This window comes from Phacochoerus africanus, chromosome 12 (genome assembly GCF_016906955.1).
Source record: "Phacochoerus africanus isolate WHEZ1 chromosome 12, ROS_Pafr_v1, whole genome shotgun sequence".
Lineage (NCBI taxonomy): Eukaryota > Metazoa > Chordata > Mammalia > Artiodactyla > Suidae > Phacochoerus > Phacochoerus africanus.
This window is the reverse complement of record NC_062555.1, coordinates 26864716-26890374: the sequence shown is the minus strand read 5'-3', so window position 1 is coordinate 26890374 and position 25659 is coordinate 26864716. Positions and strand designations below refer to the sequence as shown.

The 25659-nt window shown below is 43.6% G+C and overlaps 1 protein-coding gene across 1 annotated transcript; it reads left to right on the top strand.

The window, feature by feature from the left end:
• The first annotated feature begins 487 nt into the window (after positions 1 to 487).
• Positions 488 to 23979, top strand: ATP6V1G3 (ATPase H+ transporting V1 subunit G3). The gene is made up of 3 exons (XM_047755033.1): positions 488 to 827; positions 14880 to 14980; positions 23768 to 23979. The coding sequence occupies exons 1-3, from the start codon at positions 746 to 748 to the stop codon at positions 23939 to 23941; spliced, it is 357 nt and encodes a 118-aa protein (XP_047610989.1). The 5' UTR covers positions 488 to 745; the 3' UTR covers positions 23942 to 23979.
• The last annotated feature ends 1680 nt before the right edge of the window (positions 23980 to 25659 follow it).

The following is a 25659-nucleotide window of genomic DNA, read 5'->3' as shown; positions in this document are numbered from 1 at the left end:
AAAAATTTGTCCCAAGCAGATTTTTTTCTTTTTTTGGCTTTTTTGGCTTTTTAGGGCCAAACCTGTGGCATAGGGAAGTTCCCCGATAGGGGTCAAATCAGAGCTACAGCCACTGTTCTAAGCCACAGCCACAGCAATGTAGGATCTGAGCCGCAGCGGTGACCTACACCACAGCTCATGGCAAGGCTGGATCCTTAACCCAATGACCAAGGCCAGGGATCAAACCTTCGTCCTCATGGTTACTAGTCAGTTTTGTTTCCGCTGAGCCATGTCAGGAACTCCCCCAAGCAGATTTTTGTGTTGCCGGGAACAAATAAAGACAAAGACCTAATACCAGAACCACAAAGAACCAAGAACGATCCAGTTAACTTGCAAGAAAAAGGCAGCAGATAAGCCAGTATCCCTTGGAAGAAGAGGGAAGTTCATCTGCCTAAAATATCTTACTCACTTTTCGTCCCTAAGTAGCCTCAGCACCCCTTAAAGTCTCCTTATTTCCTGTGATAGAGCAGAAGCTCACAGACACAAGTTCTCCGTTTCCTTGACTTGACTTGTTTTTCTGGATTCCACCCTTGGGCTCTCCTTGGAGGCCAGCTCACCTGCTCAATCAGGCCATTTTGGAACCAAGAGCTGTGTTCAGCACTCAGTGTTGACACAACAATTTGAGTTATGTGGAGATTTCTTTAAAGATAAACAGACCCGTTGCGTCCCAGAGTCCCAGAAGCTGCCTGACCTGGAGCCGGCCACCATGACCAGCCAGTCTCAGGGCATCCACCAGCTCCTCCAGGCCGAGAAGAGGGCCAAGGACAAGCTTGAGGAAGCCAAGAAGAGTGAGTGTCTGTTCTATCTGTCCTGTGAGGGTTTGGTCACAAAACGGGAGGAGTGGAGGGGAGCTGGTCTTAAAAGCATAGCCCTCAGGGGCAGGCAGGAGGGTTCCACCAAGTTTCCTGGGAGATCTTGGCCCCGCCGTCTCAACTACCCCCTTGTATGTTTCCGCAATCACTATGGGGGTATGGGGGTGAATTTCCCCCACTCGGATCTTTGGAACAAGCCGTGTGCTAAGTGAAATAATAATGGACATTGAAGTTACAAAGACACAGGCTTAAGCTTTGCCTCTGCAACTTCCTTCATGTTGCCACACCTCAGTGTCTCAATACTGTGAAACAGTTAAGAGATAGACAACTTCCAGATTGAATCTCCTTACTAGAGAGTGAAGCTGAGCCAGGGACTTCTTCTCTGCAAACATCAGCTTCTGCTTCTGTCAAATTTTGTTGATAGAAACTCACTCCCCCTCCCCCACCCATGGCTCTTAATTTCTGATCTTTGAAAGTATTTCCATTTTGGGAGCTCCCATCGTGGCTCAGCAGTAAGGACCCCCAACTAGGGTCCATGAGGACGTGCGGGTTTGATCCCTGGCCTTGCTCAGTGGGTTAAGGATCCTGGGTGGTGGTGAGCTGTGGTGTAATTTGAAGAAGCAGCTCAGATCCTGTGTTGCTGTGGCTGTGGTGTGGACCGGCCGCTGTAGCTCCAGTTTGACTCCTAGCCTGGGGACTTCCATTGGCCACAGGAACAGCCCTAAAAAGACAAAAAAAAAAAAAAAAAGGCGTTTCCATTTTGAAGTTACTTCGTGGCTCAGTGGATTAAGCATCTGCCATGGCCCCTGATGTGGCTCTGGTTACAGCTGTGGTGCACGTTCAATCCCTAGCCCAGGAACTTCCGCATGCCACAGGCACAGCCAAAAAGGAAAAAAAAATATGTATATATACACACAGATATATATATTTCCATTTTATTCTCTGTTTCTAGTGTTCTTGTTATTGAATCATGTGTCTACATACTTACTTGTAAATGTTCTCAAAAAATGTAAATCGCCTTCCTGTTCTCTTTGCTGCTTCCAACAACCATGTAGATTAGGTATTTTCATCGCATATATAGAGAGACTGAGAGTCCATAATTTGCCATAATATTAAAAAAAGAGGCGTTCCCGTTGTGGCACAGTGGTTAACGAATCCGACTAGGAACCATGAGGTTACAGGTTCGATCCCTGCCCTTGCTCAGTGGGTTAAGGATCCGGCGTTGCCGTGAGCTGTGGTGTAGGTCGCAGACGCGGCTCGGATCCCCCGTTGCTGTGGCTCTGGCATAGGCTGGTGGCCGAAGCTCCGATTCGACCCCTAGCCTGGGAAGCTCCATATGCCGAGAGAGCAGCCCAAGAAATGGCAAAAAGTCAAAAAAAAAAAAAAAAGATATTGTGTCGGGTATCATGCTCAAAACTTATCTTACTTTCTCCTCAAGCCAAGATCTTTTGCAAAAAGGGGAACGTGACCACGTAGAGCAGTTAGGCAATGTGCCCCTGGTGACGCAGAGGGTGATGGTGGAGATAGCATGCAGAAGGGGCTCTGATGCCCAAGCTGCGATCTTAACAATTGCTCTGTACAAAATGAACATGGTGTTTATTTTTATGTATTTACTTCTGCTTATCTTATTTATTTATTTATTTTGCTTTTTAGGCCACACTTGAGGCATATGGAGGTTCCCAGGCTAGGGGTTGAATCGGAGCTACAGCTGCCAGCCTACACCACAGCCACAGCAACGCAGGATCCAAGCCGTGTCTGTGACCTACACCACAGCTCACGACAACACCGGATCCTTAACCCCCTGAGGGAGGGAGGCCAGGGATGGAACCCGCAACCTCATGGTTCCTAGTCGGATTCGTTTCCGCTGCGCCACAACGGGAACGCCCATGATTTTTAAGTGAAAAAAGAACATCACGGATCTACCACCCACATTCGGTTTCCCTGGGCCAAATCCTCTGTTTTTCCCATAGTCCCATTTCATGTCACTTCATGACTTAATCCCATAACAATGTGTGTCATTTACCATCTTCCTATCTCTGCCATTAGATGGCAAGCCCGGGAGTTCCCATTGTGGCTCAGTGGTTAACGAATCTGACTAGGAACCATGAGGTTGTGGGTTCGATCCCTGGCCTCGCTCAGTGGGTTAAGGATCCAGCATTTCGGTGAGCTGTGGTGTAGGTTAAGGACGAGGCTGGGATCTGGCGTTGTTGTGGCTGTGGTGTAGGCCGGCAGCTACAGCTCCGATTCGACCCCTAGCCTGGGAATTTCCATATGCCACGGGAGTGGCCCCAGAAAAGACAAAAAGACCAAAAAAAAAAAAAAAAATAGATGGCAAGCCCTGCGAGACAGGGATCAGGTCTTAAAATTGTTGCTTATTCAAGTCTTTGGATGCACAGAGTTATAGGAAGAGGGTGGGGGCAGGCTGAAGTTTGTTTTAAAGTATTTTCTTTTGTTGACGTATACTTTTGAAGTATAGGTGATTGACAACGTTGTGTTAATTTCCACCATACAGCAAAGTGGTTCAGCCACCCATATACACATATCCATTTCCATATAAGCTATCACTGCACTTGAGTAGGTTTCCCTATGCTCCACAGCAGGTCCCTGTTGACCATCGATTCCGTGTACAAAAGTGTGCCTACACCCGTCCCCAACCTCCCCGTCCATCCCTCCCCCTAGCCCTTCCCCTTGGGTAACCATACATCTGTTTTCAGAGTCTGTGGGTCTGTTTCGTATGAAATGAAATGTAGGTAGGGGACTTTACAAGGCAAGAGAGGAAGTGGGGGGACACGACTGGGTCCCCTGGGGTAAAATCGTTTTCCTTTCTTAAGATGCATTGATTTCCTGAGCACTCAGCAATGTGTACATCAACAACACAAAAGAGAAAGACTCCCTGTGGAGGGGCTGAGAGAGGACCGGAAGGTGAAAGAAAAAGAAGGCAAACGTTAGCTCCTTCTCCAGGTCTTTTTTTACAACAAACCCAGCAAAGCGTGGCAGCAATGGTAAGAATGCAGTGCCTTTGTATGGAAAACAAGGCAGCCCAGGAGCTGCTGGTTGAAACAGTGCAGTTTTCTTGTATTCAGCTTCCTTTACCACCTTTCAAATATCCAGGAGAGGAGTTCCCTTTGTGGCTCAGCGGTTAGTGAACCCAACTAGGATCCATGAGAATGCGGGTTTGATCCATGGCCTCGCTCAGAGGTTAAGGATCCAGTGTTGGCATGTGGCTCTCATCCCACGTTGCTGTGGCTGTAGGCTGGCAGCTGTGGCTTCAATTCAACCCCTGGGCTGGGAATTTCCATATGCCATGGGTGTGACCCTAAAAAAGCAAAAAAAAAAAAAAAAAAGAGACTGGTGAACATGAATTTAAAAAGAAAGGGAGGGAGGGAGAGAAAAACAGCAATTCCCATGTTAATCATTTTAGAAAAATACAAGATTCATAAGGTGGAAGTATTTAATATTACATTGCAAAAATATTGATATATTCCACTCAGGAGGACTGCCTCCGATCCCAGTGCAGTTGTTACCTAATCCAGTAGGTGGTATAAATGTTTTATCTAAAGGGACACAGGTAAGAGGTTGGAGCCCTAAGGTGTGAGTGTCAGAACAAGCTTGTGTGCAGAGCGCAGAGTGAGGCCAAACAAATGAAAACATCGGAGTTTGGAACAGAGAAAGATTTATTGCAGGCCGTGAAAGGAGACAGGTGGCTTGTGGCTCCAACAAAGCCAGAACTCCCCAAACAAAAAGTAAAGCATTTTTACTTGTGATGGAGCTTGATGGAGAATAACATGAGAAAAACAATGTTTATACCTATGTGTGACTGGGTCACTTGGCTGTACAGTTGAAAATTGACAGAACACTGGAAACCAGCTATAATAGAAAACATAAAAATCATTTAAAAATATAATTTAAAAAACTAAAAGCCTTTTAAAAAAAAAGTAGGAGTTCCCGTCATGACTCAGTGGTTAACGAATCCGACTAGGAAGCATGAGGTTACGCGTTCGATCCCTGGCCTCACTCAGTGGGTTAAGGATCTGGCATTGCTGTGGCTGTGGTGTAGGCTAGGGCTACAGCTCCGATTAGACCCCTAGCCTGGGAACCTGCATACGCCGCTGGAGCGGCCCTAGAAAAAGGCAAAAAGACAAAAAAATTAAAATTAAAAAAATTTTTTAAATTAAAAAATAAAAAGTAAAGCATTTTTAAAAGCCAGGTGAAGGAGGGTAAGTGGGCAGCTCTTGTGCAGGGCTCTGATTGGCTGATGGTGGGTTCCCAGGTGGGGTCAGAGGAGTTCATCTTCTCCATCCTTAGGCTCCTAGGGGCCTGGGGACGAAGTGCTGTTGGTCATCAAGGAGTTAACATCTTCCATTTGGAGTGTGTTGGGGGTGGGGATTTTCACATTTGTAAAACAACAGCAGATGCTCTTCTAGGAGGAGCTAAAGCAGAGGGGCAGCGCCCATCTGGGAAGACCCCACAGGATCCTGATAGCTTAGGGAGTGCTCCCAGATGCTCAGGGCAGTGGAAATGGGATCATCGGTCCCCACTCTGAGGACACTCACCAGCTGCTGAGAGGTTGTTTTGTTATTTTGCTTTGTTTTGTTTTGGGGTGGGAGGTGAGAGTGTGGTTAGTAAACAGACCTGAAAAGTTGGGATGTGAGACAGCGGAGTAGAAAAAAACATTGGGAGCTCCCCTCTTGGTGCAGCGGTTAACGAATCCGACTAGGAAGCATGAGGTTGCGGGTTCGATCCCTGGCCTCACTCAGTGGGTTAAGGATCTGGCACTGCCGTGAGCAGTGGTGTAGGTTGCAGGACAAGGCTCAGATCTGGTGTTGCTGTGGCTGTGATATAGGCCAGTGGCTACAGCTCCAATTAGACCCCTAGCCTGGGAACTTCCATATGCCATGGGAGCAGCCCTAGAAAAGGCAGACAAAAAAAAAAAAAAAGAAAGAAAGAAAGAAAAAATCATTGCCTTTTTATGTTTCTTTGTACAAACTTATGTTCCTTCGTGTAAGTTATTGAGTACCTGAGTGTCAGTCTTTTCTTTACCAAAGTAAAAATATAAAAAATTAGAATAAAAGATTATAAATAATATGTATGGTCTGGTAAATATATATTATAAATTATATAAATATTTAATCTATATATGGCTAAAATGTTTTAAGGATCAGAAAATGGTATCTAAGGTAGTAGAATACAAACTAAATAGTTGTTTTTATTTTTAATTTATATACTATATATTTGCATATTATGGTAAGTCATAACAATAGAAGAATGGAATAGAAAAACAGAATGAAAACAATCTAGTTTTGTTCCTTTTATACAAGTACGGCAAGTTCTGGCTCAACCTTTTTTTTTTTTTTTTTTGGCTTCAACCAAGACATGTGTTAGTTCCTGGGCCAGGGATTGAACCCTTGCTACAGTAGCAACCAAAATAATTGCAGTGACAATACCAGGTCCTTAACCGGCTGAGCTGCAAGGGAACTCCTGGCTCAATTTTTCTTATAATGGGGAGACCAGGGCTGCTACTAGTAAGATCGCAGAACTGAGATATTTAATTCTCTTCACTGATTACAGATTCCATTGCATTTATTAGCTGAGACATTCACCTAAATTTCTAATTTGTGAAACTTGTTGCATTTAGATGGAATCACAGTAGGTGAGCACCATTTTAAATTATCTTACTTGAAGTGAACACCTTTTGCCTAACAATTGTTCCTCAATCAAAACATGTAAGTGGGTGTGTTACATTTTTTACGACAAAACACCTGATCTGGTTTGGGGAATTGAATTGCATCTTTGATCAGAACTAGAATAGAAATTCAAAGTACCATCATCCACAGGAGGAATAAGGACTGGTGTTCCTCTGGAATATGATTTTCTACTTTAAGTTATGAACTTTTATGAGCACAGTACTTATTTCATTGACACTCATTGCAAACTTGGAATGTTCTACAGTTCTGCGTTAACACTGTTTGAAGTTCTGGACATCGCATAAAGAGCCCGTGTTCCCAAAATTTTTCCAAAAGCACACCCTAGGCTTGCTCACAACATGACAATCGGTCTACTTGGGCAGATCGAGAAAGTAAGGTTTGTCTTAACCCCAAATTACAAGTTGCATCACAGGAGGTAGATGGAAGGACATGGTGAGCAGTATCAGAGTTCACGCCTGGACATGAGAAAAAATGAACAAGCAGGAGTTCCCATTCTGGTTCAGCGGGCTAAGAACCTAACTAGTACCCACGAGGGTGTGGGTTCGATCCCTGACTTTGCTCTGTGGGTTAAGGATCTGGCATTGACACAGGCTGCCAAGTAGGTCGCAGATACCCCAGATGCGGCTCAGATCCAGCGTCGCTGGCGTAGGTCACCAGCTGCAGCTCTGATTTGACCCCTAGCCTGGGAACCTCCAAGTACCTCGGGTGCAGCCCTAAAAAGGAAAAAAAAAAAAATGAACAAGCAGGTGTGTTAAAGAGGTTCTCAAAGCTACGGACAATCTTCATAAAAATAAGGGACACCCCCACAGGGTTTCCAACCAGACAGCGTGGGCTGTGCTCTCCTGGAGTCAGAGGCTCCTTGGGTTCAAATCCAGCTCTTGGCTCTGACGGGTGGGGTGATGCTGGGCAGGTTATCCCTCAGGCTCCCTGTGCTTAAGCCTCAAAATGGATATAAGAGTACCTACCTTATGGGGTTGTTGTCATGATCAAGTGTGCAAAGGCTTTTAAAGGCCCGAAAACACCCCTTGGTACCCAGCAGGGGCTTCACAATAGTTAGCTGTGAACACTCTTCCACTGTTTAGTAAGACGGATTCTGTTGGACGCCACAGCCCCGAGTCCCACAGATCTCTTGTTCAACATCTTCTATGAAGTCCCCATTGAATTAAATATTTCTGCTTCTCACTCTGATAACACCTCAGCGAACACAGAAATGCTGATTTTTTGGGGGTCTCTAGGAGATCTACCATCAAAATTTGAATCCATTATTTTTAATTGCTTATTTGTTTTCAAATACACAGATATCCCAAATTGTTTAAGCAAGCACCCTGGGGAGTTCCCTGGTGGCTCAGTGGGTTAAGGATCTGGCATTTTCACTGCTGTGGTTCTGGTAACTGTTGAGGCGTGGGTTCCATCCCTGGACTGGGGAACTTCCATGCTGCAGATGCAGCCAAAAATAAAATAAAACAGGAGTTTCTGCGGTGGCATAGGACGTTAAGGACCTGTCATTGTCTCTGTGGCCACATGGGTTCCATCCTCATCCCAGCACAGTGGGTTCAGGATCTGGCATTGTCACCACTCTGGCATAGATCAAAGCTGAAGCTTGGATTTGCTGCCTGGCCCAGGAACATCCATTACCTGTGGGTGTGGCCAAAAAAAAAATGACAGAATAAAATTAAATAAGTAAATAAATAAAATATTCAAAAATTTTCAAAATAAACAAGCACCTTGACAATACAATTTTCACTGTGCAAGGGAGGTTTTTGATGTTGGTTTTGCAAGTGAGTGTTTCGATTCACAAAGACGTGACTTCCACTAAGCGAATAAAGTAAAACTTGTTCAAACAGAAATTCATGGCCCTGTTTGGTAGTTTTGTGGGCCTGTAAATCCTTCCGTTTTCTTTATAGTCCGCAGACTAATGGGGTATTTGTAGGTATGCTGGGCTTTCTTTTCTTCATGTTAAAGGGATAACCACAGAACATGTTCATCTATGAAGAGCGTTTGGTTCTATTCCATCCAGGCTCTACACAAAATGACTTACGATATATATTTTTTAATAAGGAAAGAACCAGTAAACGGCGAAGCAAAAGACTTATGGGAAAGCAGAGATATGAAAGGAAAGATGAGAGTCGGCAGAGAAGCACTGTATAGTCACAGGCACCAAAAGAGAGGTGGTTTCTTTGTTTTTCTGGTGACTTACTACTTTTTCCAAGGTTTGCAGTCAGTGAGCAAAATAAGAACATTCTTTGAGCCAGGTATGTTATATCATCATATTAACAACCCCCAACGCCAAGAAAGTTTCCTTCCTTCCTTCCTTTCTCTTTTTCTCTCTCTTTCTTTCTCTCTTTCTTTCTCCCTTTCCTTCCTTCCTTCCTTCCTTCCTTCCTTCCTTCCTTCCTCCTTCCTTCCTTCCTTCCTTCCTTCCTTCCTTCCTTCCTCTGTCTCTCTCTCTCTCTCTCTCTCTCTCTCTCTCTCTCTCTGACATATGGAGTTTCTAGGCTAGGGATCAGATCTGAGCTGCAGTTCTAACACCCCAGCTCCTTTAACTCATTGTGCTGGGCTGGGGATCAAACCTGCATCCTGGCACTGCAGAGACGCAGCTGATCCCATTGCGCTGAACACTGAGAGCTTTTTTTTTTTTTTTTTTTTCCTTCTGCATGGGAGAGTAGAATAAAAATGCTCTTAGTAACAGTGTGTTCTGCTCTGGGTCTGCATATTGTTTTTCACGTGGATACCTCCTCTTTCTACCTCTTTCTAGTCTCTGTCTTTTCCAGTGCTCAAGCAGCATCCTTTCTCTGTTCCTCTGAGCCATTGTTAGTTTCTAGGGCTGCTGTGACAAATCACCACTGACAGGCTCGCTTATGCCAAAGCCGACAGAAACATGTTAGCCTCCTATTTTGGAGACCAAAAGTCCAGAAGCAAGGTGCTGGCATGATCACCCTGTCCCCTGTGCCTCTCTTAGCTTCTGCTGATGGCCAGCCATCCTCAGCTCTCCTTGGCTTGGAGCTGCTTCATTCTAATCTCTCCCTCTGGAATCCATGGCCTTCTTCTCTGTGTTGTACCTCTAGGTGTTTCTATCCAACTCCCTTCTCCTTCCAAGGAGGCCGGTCATCAGATGCAGGGCCCGGAGTTCCCGTCGTGGCACAGTGGTTAACGAATCCGACTAGGAACCATGAGGTTGCAGGTTCGGTCCCTGCCCTTGCTCAGTGGGTTAAGGATCCGGCGTTGCCGTGAGCTGTGGTGTAGGTTGCAGACGCGGCTCGGATCCCACGTTGCTGTGGCTCTGGCGTAGGCCGGTGGCTGCAGCTCTGATTCAACCCCTAGCCTGGGAACCTCCATATGCTGCGGGAGCGGCCCAAGAAATAGCAACAACAACAACAACAACAAAAAAAAAAAAAAAAAAAGACAAAAAGATGCAGGGCCCATCTTCACCCAGTGTGCCCTCACCCTAGCTTGATTACACCTGCAAAGCCCTTACTTCCAAGCAGAGTCACATTCATGGGTCCCAGAGGCCTTGGAACATCTCAAACCCACACTTTACTCGCTCCTTTCCTTCTTAGCAAAAGAACCCCCAGGAATTGGGCCTGTTTTCCTAATAATGATTAAAAATTGTTGAAAATTCTTTTAAGAACTTCCGTACATAAAAAAAAAAAAAATCCTTCCAGGAGTTCCCTTGCGGCACAGTGGGTTAAGGAGCAGGCATTGTCCCTTAAGTGGCCCAGGTTGCTTCTGTGGCTTGGATTTGATCCCAGGCCCCAAGCTCCAGGCCCAGGAGACTCCTCATGCTGAAGGTGCAGACAAAACAATAATAATAATAATAATAATAATAATCCTTCCCATGACTCTTTGCAATAATAGATTCTTTTTCCTTTTTTTTCTCGCTTTTTAGAGCCGAGCTTGCGGCATATGCAAGTTCTCAGGCCACATCTGCAACCTACACTACAGCTCACTGGCAACACCAGATCCTTAACCCACTGAGTAGGGTCAGGCATCGAACCTGCATCCTCATGGTTACTAGTTGGGTTCGTTAACACTGAGCACACAACAGGAACTCCCTGCAATAGATTCTTAAATCTGTTTTTCTTTTGTTTGTTTTTCGGCCGCACTTGCAGTATGTAGAAATTCCTGAGCCAGGGGTGGAATCCCAGCCACAGCAGTGACCTGAGCCACAGCAGCAACAACACCAGGTTTTTACCACTAGGCCTCCAGGGACCTCCTTTTTTATTTTTTGTATTTTAATTTTTTTTAATTAGGGCCACACCTGCAGCATATGGAAGTTCCCAGGCTAGGGATTGAAGCTGAGCCACAGCTGCAAACTATGGAGCAACTGAGGCAACACCAGATCCTCTGACCCATTATGCCAGGCTGGGGATCGAACCTGAGCCTCCACAGCAATCCGAGCTGCTGCAGTTGGATTCTTAACCCACTGTGCCACAGCAGGAACTCCAATTAAAAATTTTTTGGGGGGGAGTTCCCGTCGTGGCACAGTGGTTAACGAATCCAACTAGGAACCATGAGGTTGCGGGTTCGATCCCTGGCCCTGCTCAGCTGGTTAAGGATCCGGCATTGCTGTGAGCTGTGGTATGTATATAGGTTGCAGACGCGGCTCGGATCCCGTGTTGCTGTGGCTGTGGTGTAGGCTGGCGGCTACAGCTCCGATTCGACCCCTAGCCTGGGAACCTCCATATGCCGCAGGAGCGGCCCAAAAAATGGCAAAAAGACAAAAAAAAAAAAAAAGCTTTTTGGGGGGAGTTCCTGTCATGACTTGGTGGAAATGAATCTGGCTAGCATCCTTGGGGACTCAGGTTCAATCCATGGCCTTGCTCTGTGGGTTAAGCATCCGGCACTTCTGTGATCTGTGGTGTAGGTCACAGACACAGCTCGGTCTGGCATTGCTGTGGCTGTGGTGTAGGCCAGCGGCTGCAGTTCCAAGTTGACCCCAAGCCTGGGAACCTCCATATGTGGCCAGTGTGGCCCTAAAAAAAAAGACAAAAAACAAAAAACAGCAACAACAACAAAAGCTTTTTTTTTTAATAAAAATGAATGACTTTATTAAGGTAGACCCATCTAGAAAGAGTCCCCCAAACTATTTTAAAAAGCATCATCTCACACGTTTGCTGATCGCAAAGATAGACAATCCATTCCCATTTCTGTCCTGGCTAATGAAGTCTATTCGGCTTAAAGACTCTCCTCAGAAATCTTCCCTGATGTCCCCTCACAGCCCCGACTCTGAAGTCGTGGATCTATTTGTTTGTATTTTTCACTTACTTTGTCGTCATAAGACATGGCATGACTCTTGGGGTGGAAGGGGAAGCACAAGTTTCCATAGTTGTAATTTTTAACTATCACAAAACATCTAGAACCAAGGTGTGTGTTTCATTGTTTTCACAGTTGATTTTGTGGGTTCCTCCCACTTTTATGTGTTTTCTAATTTTCCTTTTGGACCCTGGAAAAGCCTGTGCCTATTTCCAAAATCCACTGCATGTTTGTTAGCTAGAGGCAAGGCCCTATCAGATATTCCTCTGGTTCTCGCCCTGTGCACTCTGTGTAGCTGTGTTCAATAAATATTGCATGAAGCTGGGCTGGATAAAGGAAAGCCATCGCACTACGCTGCAGCTCCTGCTTTAGCAGTACTTAAAATCATGAGTCACGAGATCACCACATTCCTTAACCAAAAATCAGAACATTTGGCCTAATAAACCTATGTGACCTTAAAAAAAAAAAAGAGAGAGAGAGAGACCAAAATTCGACTGTTGTATTTAAAGTCCAGACTATCCCCTAGGGTCCCCCCTGGGTTTGATAGAGAACGTGTTAAGAAATAAGAATATGAACGCAGGAGTTCCCGTTGTGGCGCAGTGGTTAACAAATCCGACTAGGAACCATGAGGTTGCGGGTTCGATCCCTTGCCTTGCTCAGTGGGTGAAGGATCCGGGGTTGCCGTGAGCTGTGGTATAGGTTGCAGATGGAGCTTGGATTCTGCATTGCTGTGGCTGTGGTGTAGGCTGGTGGCTACAGCTCCAAATCAACCCCTCGCCTGGGAACCTCCATATACCGTGGGAGCGGCCTAAGACATGGCAAAAAGACAAACACATACAAAAAAAAAAGAATATGAACCTGTGTGGGTGCACAGCAGCCATGGTTTTTTCATGCTTAAGAAGAAAGAGGTGTCATTTTAAAGTCTGGAAATCTCCCGCACAGACCGAGGAGCCAGCCCAAGCTTAATCCACTCGGCGTTGATGCAGGCATTTTGCTTCACCTGCAGTGGAGCCAGCCAGCTTGAGGCTCCCGTTTCCTGCACTGGCTGAAATCAGAGGGAGCCTATCGATGCAGGCTCTCACGGGCGGCTGCCGCTGAGTGCATCCAGAAAATTGCTGCGCCAGCACCGAATTCCCTTGGCTCCTCTAGTTAATTGAATGAGAACCAGCAGGTGACTGGTGCCATGAAGGGGGAATGAGTCACACTCTGAGTTTGTCACTGTGTGATGGAGCTAATAGAGAGCCTCTTAAGGGGAGCTCTGGAGGCGGGCACACGGAGCTTTTATTATTATTATTATGTGCTAGAGTCATGCCTTTGAAACCAGTAATTTTACATAATATGCAATTAAGATGGAAAGTAATGATGTTGTGTGTGGCTTACTGGATAAAATTACATCCTTCAGCCCCTCATCATATATCCTGCCACCCATTAAAACTAAGATATTAATGCATCTTAAATATATTTTTGTCTAATGTCAACGATAAGAGAGTGGGCTGGGGATCTAGGAATAGTTTTCCTTGCCAACCTATCATCTCTTTGTTCTGTGAAGAGTATGTGTGTGGTTGCCACAAAATAGTTAGAACTATAGAGAACGAAGCAATCTCTATCTACAAAATGATCACGAGCATCAATTAAATAGGAAAAAGGTAAGCGTTGCTCTGAATGTTCCATTAAGCCTCAAGCATCAGGAGAGCACGAATTTTCACTAGACCTTGGATTTTTAAAGAGAATTAAGACGGAGTTAAGTATCCATTCTGAATGAGGTCTGCTCCGTTCCATTCAAGGTAATAGATATGAAAAGAGACACCTTTCAATTTGTAACTCAGTGACTCTCTGTATTCCATTTATATACAGTGACTTGCAAAGCAACTTATATGTAGCAAGGAGAGACAAGTGGAAATCAAGGACAGTCAAGTGCAACAAAGGTACCAAAAAAAAAAAAAAGCCGTGTAAAAACATGTATCTAAATGATGGATAATGTTTAAGATTTTCTTTTCTGCTACTTGATGAGAACATACTTATTTAGTTCAAAATCTATACAACACAACAGACCCTTGGCAAAGATTAGAGTCAAAAGCTGAAGAGACATCACTAGAGAAAAGAAACTATGGCGAATAGGCAAAGGCATAAAGGCATTTAACTAAAATAGAAAGATGAGGATTTGGAGAAAAATGGATGTTCACACAGGTCAGAGTGTCTTTGCAGTTTGAATGGTGACAAAGCGTTCGTATGGGAAGGTGGTGGATGGTGAGTGACTTGCAGCCACGATGATGATTCTATAATCCCGCAAACTTACTCCGGTTGCCAAAAAAAGTCATGTGCCTACCTAATGATCTCCACAGCTTGGTATCTGTCTGAAGCTTTCATCTCCACTGCAGTCTGCTGGCTTAAGGCTTACACCTCTGCTCGTAATAAAAGAGAGCTTCTTAATGAAATCTCCTAACCATTAAAAACAATTGGTTTTACAACTACTTTCAAGTCCCCCCCCCCCCGCCCCCCAGAGAAGGCAACTACAAAAACCAGCTACTTTGATGTGCCCTGGGGCTTCATCAGACATTGTAAGGTCAACAAATGGCAAGGAAAAAAAAAAAACAATAAAATGCTTTTAAAAATTATAAGTTGGTTTGATAGAGTCTGAACCGCATGTTTGTCATGCACTTGGAGACCTGCCAGCATCAAATAGGATCCAGTTGGTGGGGACTGGAGGATTCCTGGCAGCAAATCAGGACAGAAAACGTGACCAAATAATGTCTTTTCGAGTAAGTGACAGCTAAAATCTGTTCTCTGGCGGGGACTGCTGTGAGTAAATGGGCAGATATTTTATTTAAACATGGCCATGTGAAAGAAAGTTGTCTTTTCTATGGTCTAACGAATCCAGTGGGGGGAAAAAAATCAGGAAATTTTCACTATCCCCTGCTTTTCTGATGAAGGTTGTCATTCTCGGGGGGGGGGGGAAATCATCAAAAAAAAAAAAATGGAGCCCCCGGCTATATTTTTTAAAAATCAAGTTGGAAATTCCAGGTATGTTGAAAAGAAATACTGTTCCTTCTTCGCCCTCGTTAATTTTCAGGAAAAGCCAGGCGATTGAGGCAAGCCAAGGAGGAGGCAATGGCAGAAATCGACCAGTACAGGATGCAGATCGATCAGGAGTTCCGACAGAAACAGGCTAAGGTAAGTACCAAGCACCAATTTCCATGCAGTGTAGCCTATGAGATCTTAAGATTCATCAATAACGATAGTCATCTTCTTAAGATGTAATGCAGAATACCAGAAGAGAAAAATACACGGGGGGCAGTTCCCGTCATGGCGCAGCAGAAACAAATCCGACTAGGAACCATGAGGTTGCAGGTTCGATCCCTGCCGTTGCTCAGTGGGTTAAAGATCCGGTGTTGCCGTGAGCTGTGGTGTAGGTCGCAGACGAGGCTCAGATCCCGTATTGCTGTGGCTGTGTCACAGGCTGGCAGCAACAGCTCCGATTAGACCCCTAGCCTGGGAACCTCGGTATGCCACAGGTGGGCCCTTAAAAGCAAAAAAAAAAAAAAAGAAAAAAAGAAAAAAAAAGAGAAAAATACACTGAGGAGTTCCCGCTGTGGCTCAGTAGGTTAAGGATTCAGCATTGTCTCAGCAGCGGCATGGTTCAATCCCCAGCCAGGTTCAGTGGCAAGGGATCCAGTATTGCTGCAGCTGCCTCGCAGGTTGCAGCTGTGGCTCGGAATCCATCCCTGGCCTGGAATTTCCATATGCTGTGGTTGTGGCTGAAAAAGAAAAAAACAAAAACAAAATAAAGCGAAAACACTGAATTGAGCAAATATAGTCCAACCAAGGCTGAGTATCAGACTAAATCTTAAACATGACAGAATTACTGATTTAACATTTTCCCTTCCAAGGCTTTATGACTTGTCATAGAGAGTGGCAATCAATAGTTATTATCTAACACATAGTAGATATTAAAAATCATATTCTCAGAGTTGTCTTGCGGTGCAGTGGATTTAAGAGCCCGCACTGTCACTAGAACTGCTCAAGTCACTGCTGTGGCACAGGTTTGATTCCTGGTCCCAGAACTTCCACCAAAAGACACCCCCCCCCAAAAAAAAATCATATTCTCAAATATACAGTGGATGGAATTGGCTAAAACATTATTCCTACTACAGATTATTGATTAACACATTTTAGTGAGAAAAAAAATCAGAGAACATTTTTGTTGTTATTGTCTATTAATTTACTAGTGGAATCAATAAAAAGCATTGTGCACTGTTACACAATGAGCTTGTTAACCCAAATGTATTTTAGTGAACTCAAGATTTACGAATGATCAAAATATATGCTGTAAATGCTGAAAAGTCTTCTGGTATTTCCTTCTGATTTCCTTTTCAACTGGCTGAGCTGCATTCAACAAATCTTTTATGAAAATATAAAGAAATGTTTTTCCTACCATCGCATTTAAAAAAAGTATCTGCAGTTTACAGTAAAAAAAAAAAAAATTACTAGTGCAGGAATTTTGCAGAGCCGATTGCAGTGTGAACTAAAAGAAATGATTAAATTCCATGTGCCGTAACTAAAGTTTATATATTTTCTTTTTGCCTCAGCAAAAAACACAAATAAAGTTCTGTGCAGAAGCCTGACCTTGTAAGATGAACAGTTTGTAAATCTCTCCATTTACAACTTTGATTTTAGTGGGAGTAGATCAGGAGCTTGTGTGGGATCAGGTAAATTGGATCCCATGGAAAGAGAGACTTTCCCAATGAGCTGTTTCTTAATATAAAAGATCCCTTCTAGAATAAAATGGGCCACTCAGCAAAAAGAAAGTCGTCTTATTGATATTTGGATAAAGGAATCCTAAAACCCCAAGGCCACGCATGCGGATGGGCCTTCCACGATGGGCTGGCCCTCCTCTGTCTCTCAAACCTGTCACCTCCGAAAATGTCATGCGCTTACATTTTACTCTGCACTGCAGGTATTTTTTAAATGCTAGGGTAGCAAAGAGCATTTCTTTATATTTTCATGACAGATTATAGAAGGAAGCCAGCTAGTTGAAAAGAAAATCATATGGAAATGTTAGAAGACTTATCAGCAATATATAAGCAGATATATAATAGAGCAATATCTTGTTCTATTATACACTAGAACAGTGTCTGCATTGGTCATTTGTAACATTTCCTTTTTCTTTCTTTGTTTCTTTTTTCTTTTTTTTTTTTCCTTTTGGCTTTTGAGGGCCACACCCACAGCACATGGAGGTTCCCAGGCTAGGGGTCGAATGGGAGCTGTAGCTGCCGGCCTACGCCACAGCCACAGCAATGCTGGATCCAAGCCGCATCTGTGACCCACACCACAGCTCACAGCAACACTGGATCCTTAACCCACTGCGCAAGGCCAGGGATCGAACCCATGTCCTCATGGGTACTAGTCTGGTTCGTTAACCACTGAGCCATGATGGGAACTCCAACATGTCCTCTTTCTGTTCTAGGCATATCTGTTTCCGTGTCCTCCCCCGGAAGAACTGGGCACACTTCTGCCACAGGGCCTTTGCATATCCTGTATCTGCTCCCAGAAATCCTCCTCTATTTTTTTTTTTTTTCCCCCTAGGGCCGCACCCACGGCATATGGAGGTTCCCAGGAGAGGGGTCGAATCGGAGCTGTAGCTGCTGGCCTATGCCACAGCTGCAGCAATGCGGGATCCAAGCCGCATCTGTGACCCACACCACAGCTCACAGCAACACTGGATCCTTAACCCACTGCGCAAGGCCAGGGATCGAACCCATGTCCTCATGGGTACTAGTCTGGTTCGTTAACCACTGAGCCATGATGGGAACTCCAACATGTCCTCTTTCTGTTCTAGGCATATCTGTTTCCGTGTCCTCCCCCGGAAGAACTGGGCACACTTCTGCCACAGGGCCTTTGCATATCCTGTATCTGCTCCCAGAAATCCTCCTCTATTTTTTTTTTTTTCCCCCTAGGGCCGCACCCACGGCATATGGAGGTTCCCAGGAGAGGGGTCGAATCGGAGCTGTAGCTGCTGGCCTATGCCACAGCTGCAGCAATGCGGGATCCAAGCCGCGTCTGTGACCTACACCATAGCTCACGGCAACGCCAGGTCCTTGACCCACTGAACAAGGCCAGGGATCGAACCCGCAACCTCATGGTTCCTAGTCGGATTCATTAACCACTGAGCCACGACGGGAACTCCGAAATCCTCCTCTTCTAAGCACATTTATCTCTCCTTGACCTCTGTTGGGTTGTTAGCTCTTGTTCCTGAGCCCCTTATCTAAAACTGTGTCTCTCATAAAGAAAGAAGGTACCCATTAGAGTTCATAGTTTTTATCACTACTGGATATATTATATATTTACCTTTTTTTTTTTTTGCTTATTGTTCATCTTTCCTTCTGGACTATAAGCACCAAAATGGCATTCTTTGTTTTATTCTCTGTTGCCTTCCTGGACCTAAGGATCGTGTTTGCTTCCCAGTAAGCATCCAGTAAGTAGTCATTGTAAGAATGAAGAATGAAACACCCGTCTCCTCAAGGCCTTTATCTTTCCTATTGAGGTCTTTCAGAACCATGACTCATCAGGATCTAAAAGAATCATCCTTAACACCAGTCGGTTCTTCTGATCCTGTGGGAGATATTTCTAACGTATGCACTACTATTTTTTTCATCAATGGCAAAACCGACCATCATTTTAGAAAGGACCTGGGTTTAATCCCTTAAGATAATTATTTCTCCAGAAGGATCGCCTCAGATGTCAATCGGGTTAAGGATATTTGGTCTCCACATTGGAGCATAATTACACCTCCTCATCTCTCTCATAATTAGAGCGCTGAGCCAGTTTTACAGCTAGTTGATCAAAAGCTCACGTAGAAAGGTCAACATGTTTAGGCCTCTGCTACTTCAAGCATATTGTAAATTATGAGCACAGATCTTCTTTATGGCATGATCTCCATATGCCAGACACACTGCTCTTCCAGTTTAAGCTCATCATCATTAACCCAGGGCACGTAGGCGTGTTCTGCCTGCTGTGGGCATTGCTCCTCAATGCTACTTTTTTGGGGTTGCTTTTTAGCTTTTGTTAAGGAATATGTTTTTCCAGCTCCCCTGATTTATCAATAGAAGCCAAGTATCCTAATGTGAGTTGTAGAGGAACAAATAGTTTTATAAGAAAGATTTATGTATCCCTGGCTCTTTACTGATTCCTGGTTTTACTTTTGCCCTTGCTCCAATGTAACACCACTCAGCAATAAAAAGGACCATGCCAGCAGTCCATGAAACAGTTTGGATGATTCTAAAAGATACCATGCTTAGTGAAAGAAGGCCGTCATTCATACTCTGTGATTTCATTGATAGGGTTACACATACACACGGTAGGATTCCTGTGGGATACTCTCAAAAAGCCCAAACTATAGGGATGGAGTGGCTGCACCCATCCTATAGGACCCTGGAAAAGTCCTACAAAATAACTGGTGCTCCTGAAGAAGACAGTACATCACTAAAAAGAAAGCTGGACTCCAGCAGAAAAAGTAAATCTACTGTCAAGGCAAGAAAAAGTTAGATGAACTATGAAGCTAAACAAAAGACCTTAAGACAGTCTCCTTGGACAGACTGAAGAGGTCTTTCATCTTTCTTCCTAAATTCATTTCATAAAAGCATTTCTGTTTTCCTCAAAACCGTCAAAAATTGAGAATGCACCTGTGCGGGACTCGAACCTTCAATCTCCCGTAAACTGGAGCATGCGAACAACGTACAAAGAAACTTATTGAAGGTTGAGGGGTTTCACCCACACCATCGGTCATTAAGCTATAACGCTATACACAGCAGTCTCCACCCTGAAGGTTGCAAAATGAACATGGAGAAGTCCTTAAATGGATCCCTTTGACCACATGTACCATTACATGTCACATAATTACCAACTTCTAATGGATATAGTGTCCCACATTCAGGCAGCAGGCTTCAACCAGCAAGCACAATAGAACAGAGGTAACAGGTTCTCTGTAACACCTGGTGACTGGCTCATTCTGTTCTGTTCAACAAGTACTTAATGAACAGCCACAATGTGCCTGGCGACATTCGAGGCACCTATAACTCATCAGTGGACAAGACGACACTTATCCCTGCTTTGTGGACATTACATTCATTCATTTGAACTCCTCCACGGCTTAAATCCACGCTATCTGCAGATACAAATGGAATTCTCCCCCAAGGAAGACCATTTAAAATAGGGTATGATGCAGTTCCCATTGTGGCTCAGTGGCTGACGAATCTGACTAGGAACCATGAGGTTGTGAGTTCGATCCCTGGTCTTGCTCAGTGGGTTAAGGACCCGGCATTGCTGTGAGCTGTGGTGTAGGTTGCAGACAAGGCTCAGATCCCACGGTGCTATGGCTGTGGTGTAGGCCGGCGGCTACAGCTCTGATTCGACCCCTAGCCTGGGAACCTCCATATGCTGTGAGAGCGGCCCAAGAAATGGCAAAAAGACAAATAATAATAATGATAATAAAACAAAATAGGGTATGATAAGTCATTGATAGAGTACTGTCCGGGAAACACTGTAGAAACTCAAATTATTATTAACCCACTGGGCGAGCTGTGGCGTAAGTCACAGATGCAGTTCTGATCTGGTGTTGCGGTGGTGTAGACCTAGGCTACAGCTCCGATTCAACCCCTAGCCCAGGAACTTCCATATGCAGCAGGTGCAGCCCTAAAAAGACAAAAAAATTAAGAAGTTGGATTTAGAGGAAATTTTTTATTTTAGTAGAATTCTTTTGATAAGTAGTTCTCTTCTATTTTTAAACATCTTCACAGCAAGGAAAAATTTGTTTCCATGTATGTGCTTCTTCTGTATTCACTTATCGAAATGCTATTTGATAAAGATTATTTGATGTCTTAGAAGCTTTATGGCTTCAAAATGATTTTCTTTGAAGGAGGAAGCCCTATCACCTGGATAGTAAACAGAAAAGAAATTGAACTTGATCACCTCAATAGCCTCGATTTCAAGTTTGGGACCCCAAAAGTGCACCTGGAGTCTAGGCTTTAGAATATTCTAACAACCTTGAAGTAAAAAATTGATCACTGGTGGAGTGGCTTGGGCTAAATCAAATGTATACCCCTCCAAACCCTCACAGAAGGGAAAAACAAGCAAACAAAACCCATACCAATACCCTGCTTAAGAAAGGCTGAGTTAGAGTTCCCTTCGTGGTTCAGTGGTTAACGAACCTGACTAGCATCCATGAGGACATGGGTTCGATCCTTGGCCTCGCTCAGTGGGTTAAGAATCCAGTGTTGCCGTGAGCTGTGGTGAAGGTCACAGACACGGTTCAGATCCTGCATTGCTGTGGCTGTGGTGTAAGCCGGTGGCTACAGCTCTGATTGGACCCCTAGCCTGGAAAACTCCATATGCCACGGGTGCGGCCCTAAAAAGACCAAAAGAAAAAAAAAAAAAAGGAAAGGCTGAGTTTACAAAGGAGATAAATTGGAGTTAGCTTTAGCAAAAGATAACTTTACAAAGGGTTTCAATGCCGAATCCCTTTAAATTGGTAACTCTCCTGGTAAAATTATATTTCAGTCATATCATTCCCTGATAGAGAGGCTAAGAGATAGGAGAGAGAGAGAGAATAGGAAATACTGGGAATCACTGCTGAGGAAAGAACAATCAGGAGATGTTAAACTGAACCTAAAATTATTAAATGGAGGAGTTCCTCTCATGGTGCAGTGGAAACGAATCCAACTAGGAACCATGAGGTTGCAGGTTCAATCCCTGGCCTCTCTCAGTGGGTTAAGGATCTGGCGTTGCTGTGAGCTGTGGTGTCGGCCAGCAGCTGTGGCTCTGATTTGACCCCTAGCCTGGGAACTTCCCTATGCCTCGGGTCTGGCCCTAAAAAGACAAAAGGCAAAAAAAATTTAAGAATAAATAAAAATAAAATTATTAAAAGGACAAGCACAGATCTTCCTTGACTTACAGTGGCGTTCACAGCCTGATAAACCCACTGCACGTTGAAAATATCAGTGTCTATGGTGCATTTAATACATAACCTACTGAACATCATATTTAGTCCAGAATACTGGACTAAATATAATTTATATATATAAATTTTATAAAGTTTATTATATAAATATTTTATAGTAACACATTGACTATGTCATGTATTGATTACTGTACCAAAAGTGAAAAATAGAATGCCTGGGGACGAATGGTTATAAGTGTAAGGATTACTTACCCTTTTGATCACTGGGCTAACCAGGAGCCTAGGCTACCACTGACCTATTCTCTCATCACAAGAGAATATGGTATTGGATACCACCAGCCCCGACAAAGATCAAAATTCAAAGTATGGTTTCTCCTGAATTTACATAGCTCGCATCATCAAAACATTGTAAGTTGGAGTTTCTGCTGTGGTACAGTGGGTTAAAGATCTGGCACTGTCTCTGTAGTGACTTGGATTCAATCCCTGGCCCCAGGAATTTCCATATGCTGCAGGTGTGGCCAAGGAAAAAAATTGTACACCGAGCCATCAAAATTAAGGACAAAATATCTATAAATCTCAATTTGAAAGAAGTCCAATTTATACCCAAATTTTCAAAATTATGTCTATTACCTAAAGAAATATAGCTGTCCATGTAAAGGTATCTCACTGGGCAGATTGTGGCTGCATCTTCCTGAAAAACAAGATTTAATGCATTCCAATAATATACTTTAAAAATTGACAAACCTCAGGGGAGTTCTCGTCGTGGCACAGTGGTTAACGAATCCGACTAGGAACCACGAGGTTGTGGGTTTGATCCCTGCCCTTGCTCAGGGGGTTAACAATCCGGCCGTTGCCGTGAGCTGTGGTGTAGGTCGCACACGCGGCTCTGAACCTGCATTGCTGTGGCTGTGGTGTAGGCCGGCGGCTACAGCTCGGATTCGACCCCTAGCCTGGGAACCTCCATATGCCGAGGGAGCGGCCCAAGAAATGGCAAAAAGACAAAAAGAAAAAAAAATTGACAAACCTTGGCATTCCCTTCGTGGTTCAGTGGTTAACGAACGTGTCTAGGGTCCATGAGGATACGGGTTCAATCCCTGGCCTCGCTCAGTGGGTTAAGGTTCCAGCATTGCCACGAGCTGTGGTGTAGGTTGAAAACGCAGCTTGGATCCAGAGTTGCTGTGGCTGTGGTGTAGGCCCGAGGCTGCAGCTCCAATTGGACCCCTGGCCTGAGAACCTCCATATGCCTTGGATGCACCCCTTTCAAAACCAGCAAAAATGGGTTTAATTATATCTTCCAACTTTATTTTTCAGACTTTTAATTCAGAAAGTAAGCAACAGGGAAGACACAGGAACTCAGCAGAAATTATTATAAATACATGAGAAAACTTCTGAGCATGGTATAATGATTGTGAATCTGCATTCAACTTGTACTGAGTGAAGGTCAGCTTAGAAATATGTCACCTGCCACAGCCAGATTCCATTTTTTTCATAGTTGATTTACAACATAGTTTTAGGTGTACAGCAGAGTGATTTGGGTATGGCTTTTTTTTCTTTTTTCTTTTTGGCAGATTATATATATACAGTCTTTTTATGGCCACACCCACGGCATATAGAGGTCCCCAGGCTAGGGGTCTAACCAGAGCTGTAGCCACCAGCCTACGCCAGAATCACAGCAATGCCAGATCCGAGCCACCTCTGTGGCACATCTCATGGCAACGCCGGATCCTTAACCCACTGAGCAAGGGCAGGGATCGAACCCGCAACCTCATGGTTCCTAGTCGGATTGTTTATCCACTGAGCCACAACGGGAACTCCCAGATTATATTTTTTTGAAAAGTTTATCCATACTGCTCATAGCTTTGGTGATCTCATCCATTCTTTGAGAAAATTAATACACGTACACCAGAGAACATTCATTCATAAACAGGCCAAAGCAAATTTAACTTATGAAACAAATTTTAATATGATGCAAACAGTAGTGAATTCTGTCTATTTTATTTTGGTAGATAATGGGCTCACAGAGTAACATCTCAGAAGAAATAGAAGCACAAGCACTGGGGAAGATAAAAGAACTGAGTAGAAGCTACAGCAATTCCATGGAAAGTGTGATCAACCAGATTTTGGGCATGGTCTGTGATGTGAAACCAGAAATCCACGCAAACTATAGAATCGACAACTAAACATGAATCCTGTTCTGCAATAAACAGTATATACATGCCTCCTGGGTGCTTTGGACTTCATGTTTGTATTAAGAGATTTGAAATGTACTTTTTTTTTAAAATTTTTTGTCTTTGTCTTTGTTCTACGGCCGTACCCGCTGCATATGGAGGTTCCCAGGCTAAGGGTCCCATCAGAGCTGTAGCTGCCATCCTACACCACAGCCACAGCAATGCCAGATCTGAGCCACGTCTGCAACCTACACCACAGCTCACGGCAACGCCGGATGCTTAACCCACTGAGCAGGGCCAGGGGTAGAACCCGCAACCTCATGGTTCCTAGTCAGATTCGTTTCTGCTGCGCCACGACAGGAACTCCTGAAATGTAATTCTGAAAAGCACTAAACATCTACAGATTATTTTTTCCTTTTTAGTGCTGCACCCGAGGCATGTGGGAGCTCCCAGGCTAGGGGTCAAATTGGAGCTGCAGCTGCAGGCCTACACCACAGCCACAGCAATGCCAGATCCAAGCCACATCTGCAATCCAGGCCGCATTGCAACTGCAGATCCTTAACCTGCCAAGCAAGGCCGGGAATCAAACCTGCATCTTCATGGTTACTGGTCAGGTCCTTAACACACTGAGCCACATTGGGAGCTCCCATCTATGGATTTTAATGTGACAAAACTCATACATGAATACCGAATTTGAAAGCAAACCAACGAAAATTTGCTATACCTTTCCTGCTAATAGGCATGACCTTGTCTTTTAACTCAGACTAAACCAAGAATGCAGAGTAACCTATTTTTTTGACCCCTGAACAAAAACATGGACTCAACCATTTTTTTTAACTGGTGTGAGTTTTTCTTTAATTTTTTTTTTATCAATTTAGAAAATGTGTTCTTGGTTGCAGTTGTTAAAAGGTTGTTTTTGACCAAAAAAATGGGGAGTAGAATTATGACTCCTGTACAGATATAAAAAGAACATATGCTAAGGATTTTATTTAACTCATTAATCATGGAGGAAACCAGTAAGAGGGTATCACTAGTTCAGAAAAGAATACTGAGAACTTCATAGATAGAAAGAGATGATAAATTAGGTAGATGATAGATAGGTAATAGATAGTAGATTAGGTAATAGATATTAGATATATAGATAATAAACTAGATAGATAATAGATAAATAATAGACTAGATAGATAATAGATTAGATACATTAAAGATATATTAGATAGTAGATTAGATAGATAATTGATATATTAGATAGATAATGGACAATAGACTAGATAGATAATAGATCAGATAGATAATAGATAAGTAATAGACTAGATAGATTATAGATTAGATACATAACAGATATATTAGATAATAGATAGTAGATTATATAGATAATTATAGTAGATAGGTAATGGACAATAAACTAGATAGATAATAGATAATGGATTAGATAGATAATAGACTAGATAGATAGATAGATACAGAGAGCTGGGTTGCCTAACCATCCTCTCTGCCTAACCTCAACTAACCAAATGTTCTTCTCTTTCTAGCAGAAATTTTTTCAAAATGATTTTTATTTTTTCCATTATAGTCGGTTTACAGTGTTCTGTCCGTTTTCTATGGTACCGCAAAGTGACCCAGTCACACATACAGATGTACATTCTTTTTCTCACATTATCCTCCATCAGGCTCCATCACAATGACTAGATAGTGTTCCCAAATTTTTTTTAAAAATAAAATGATAATGA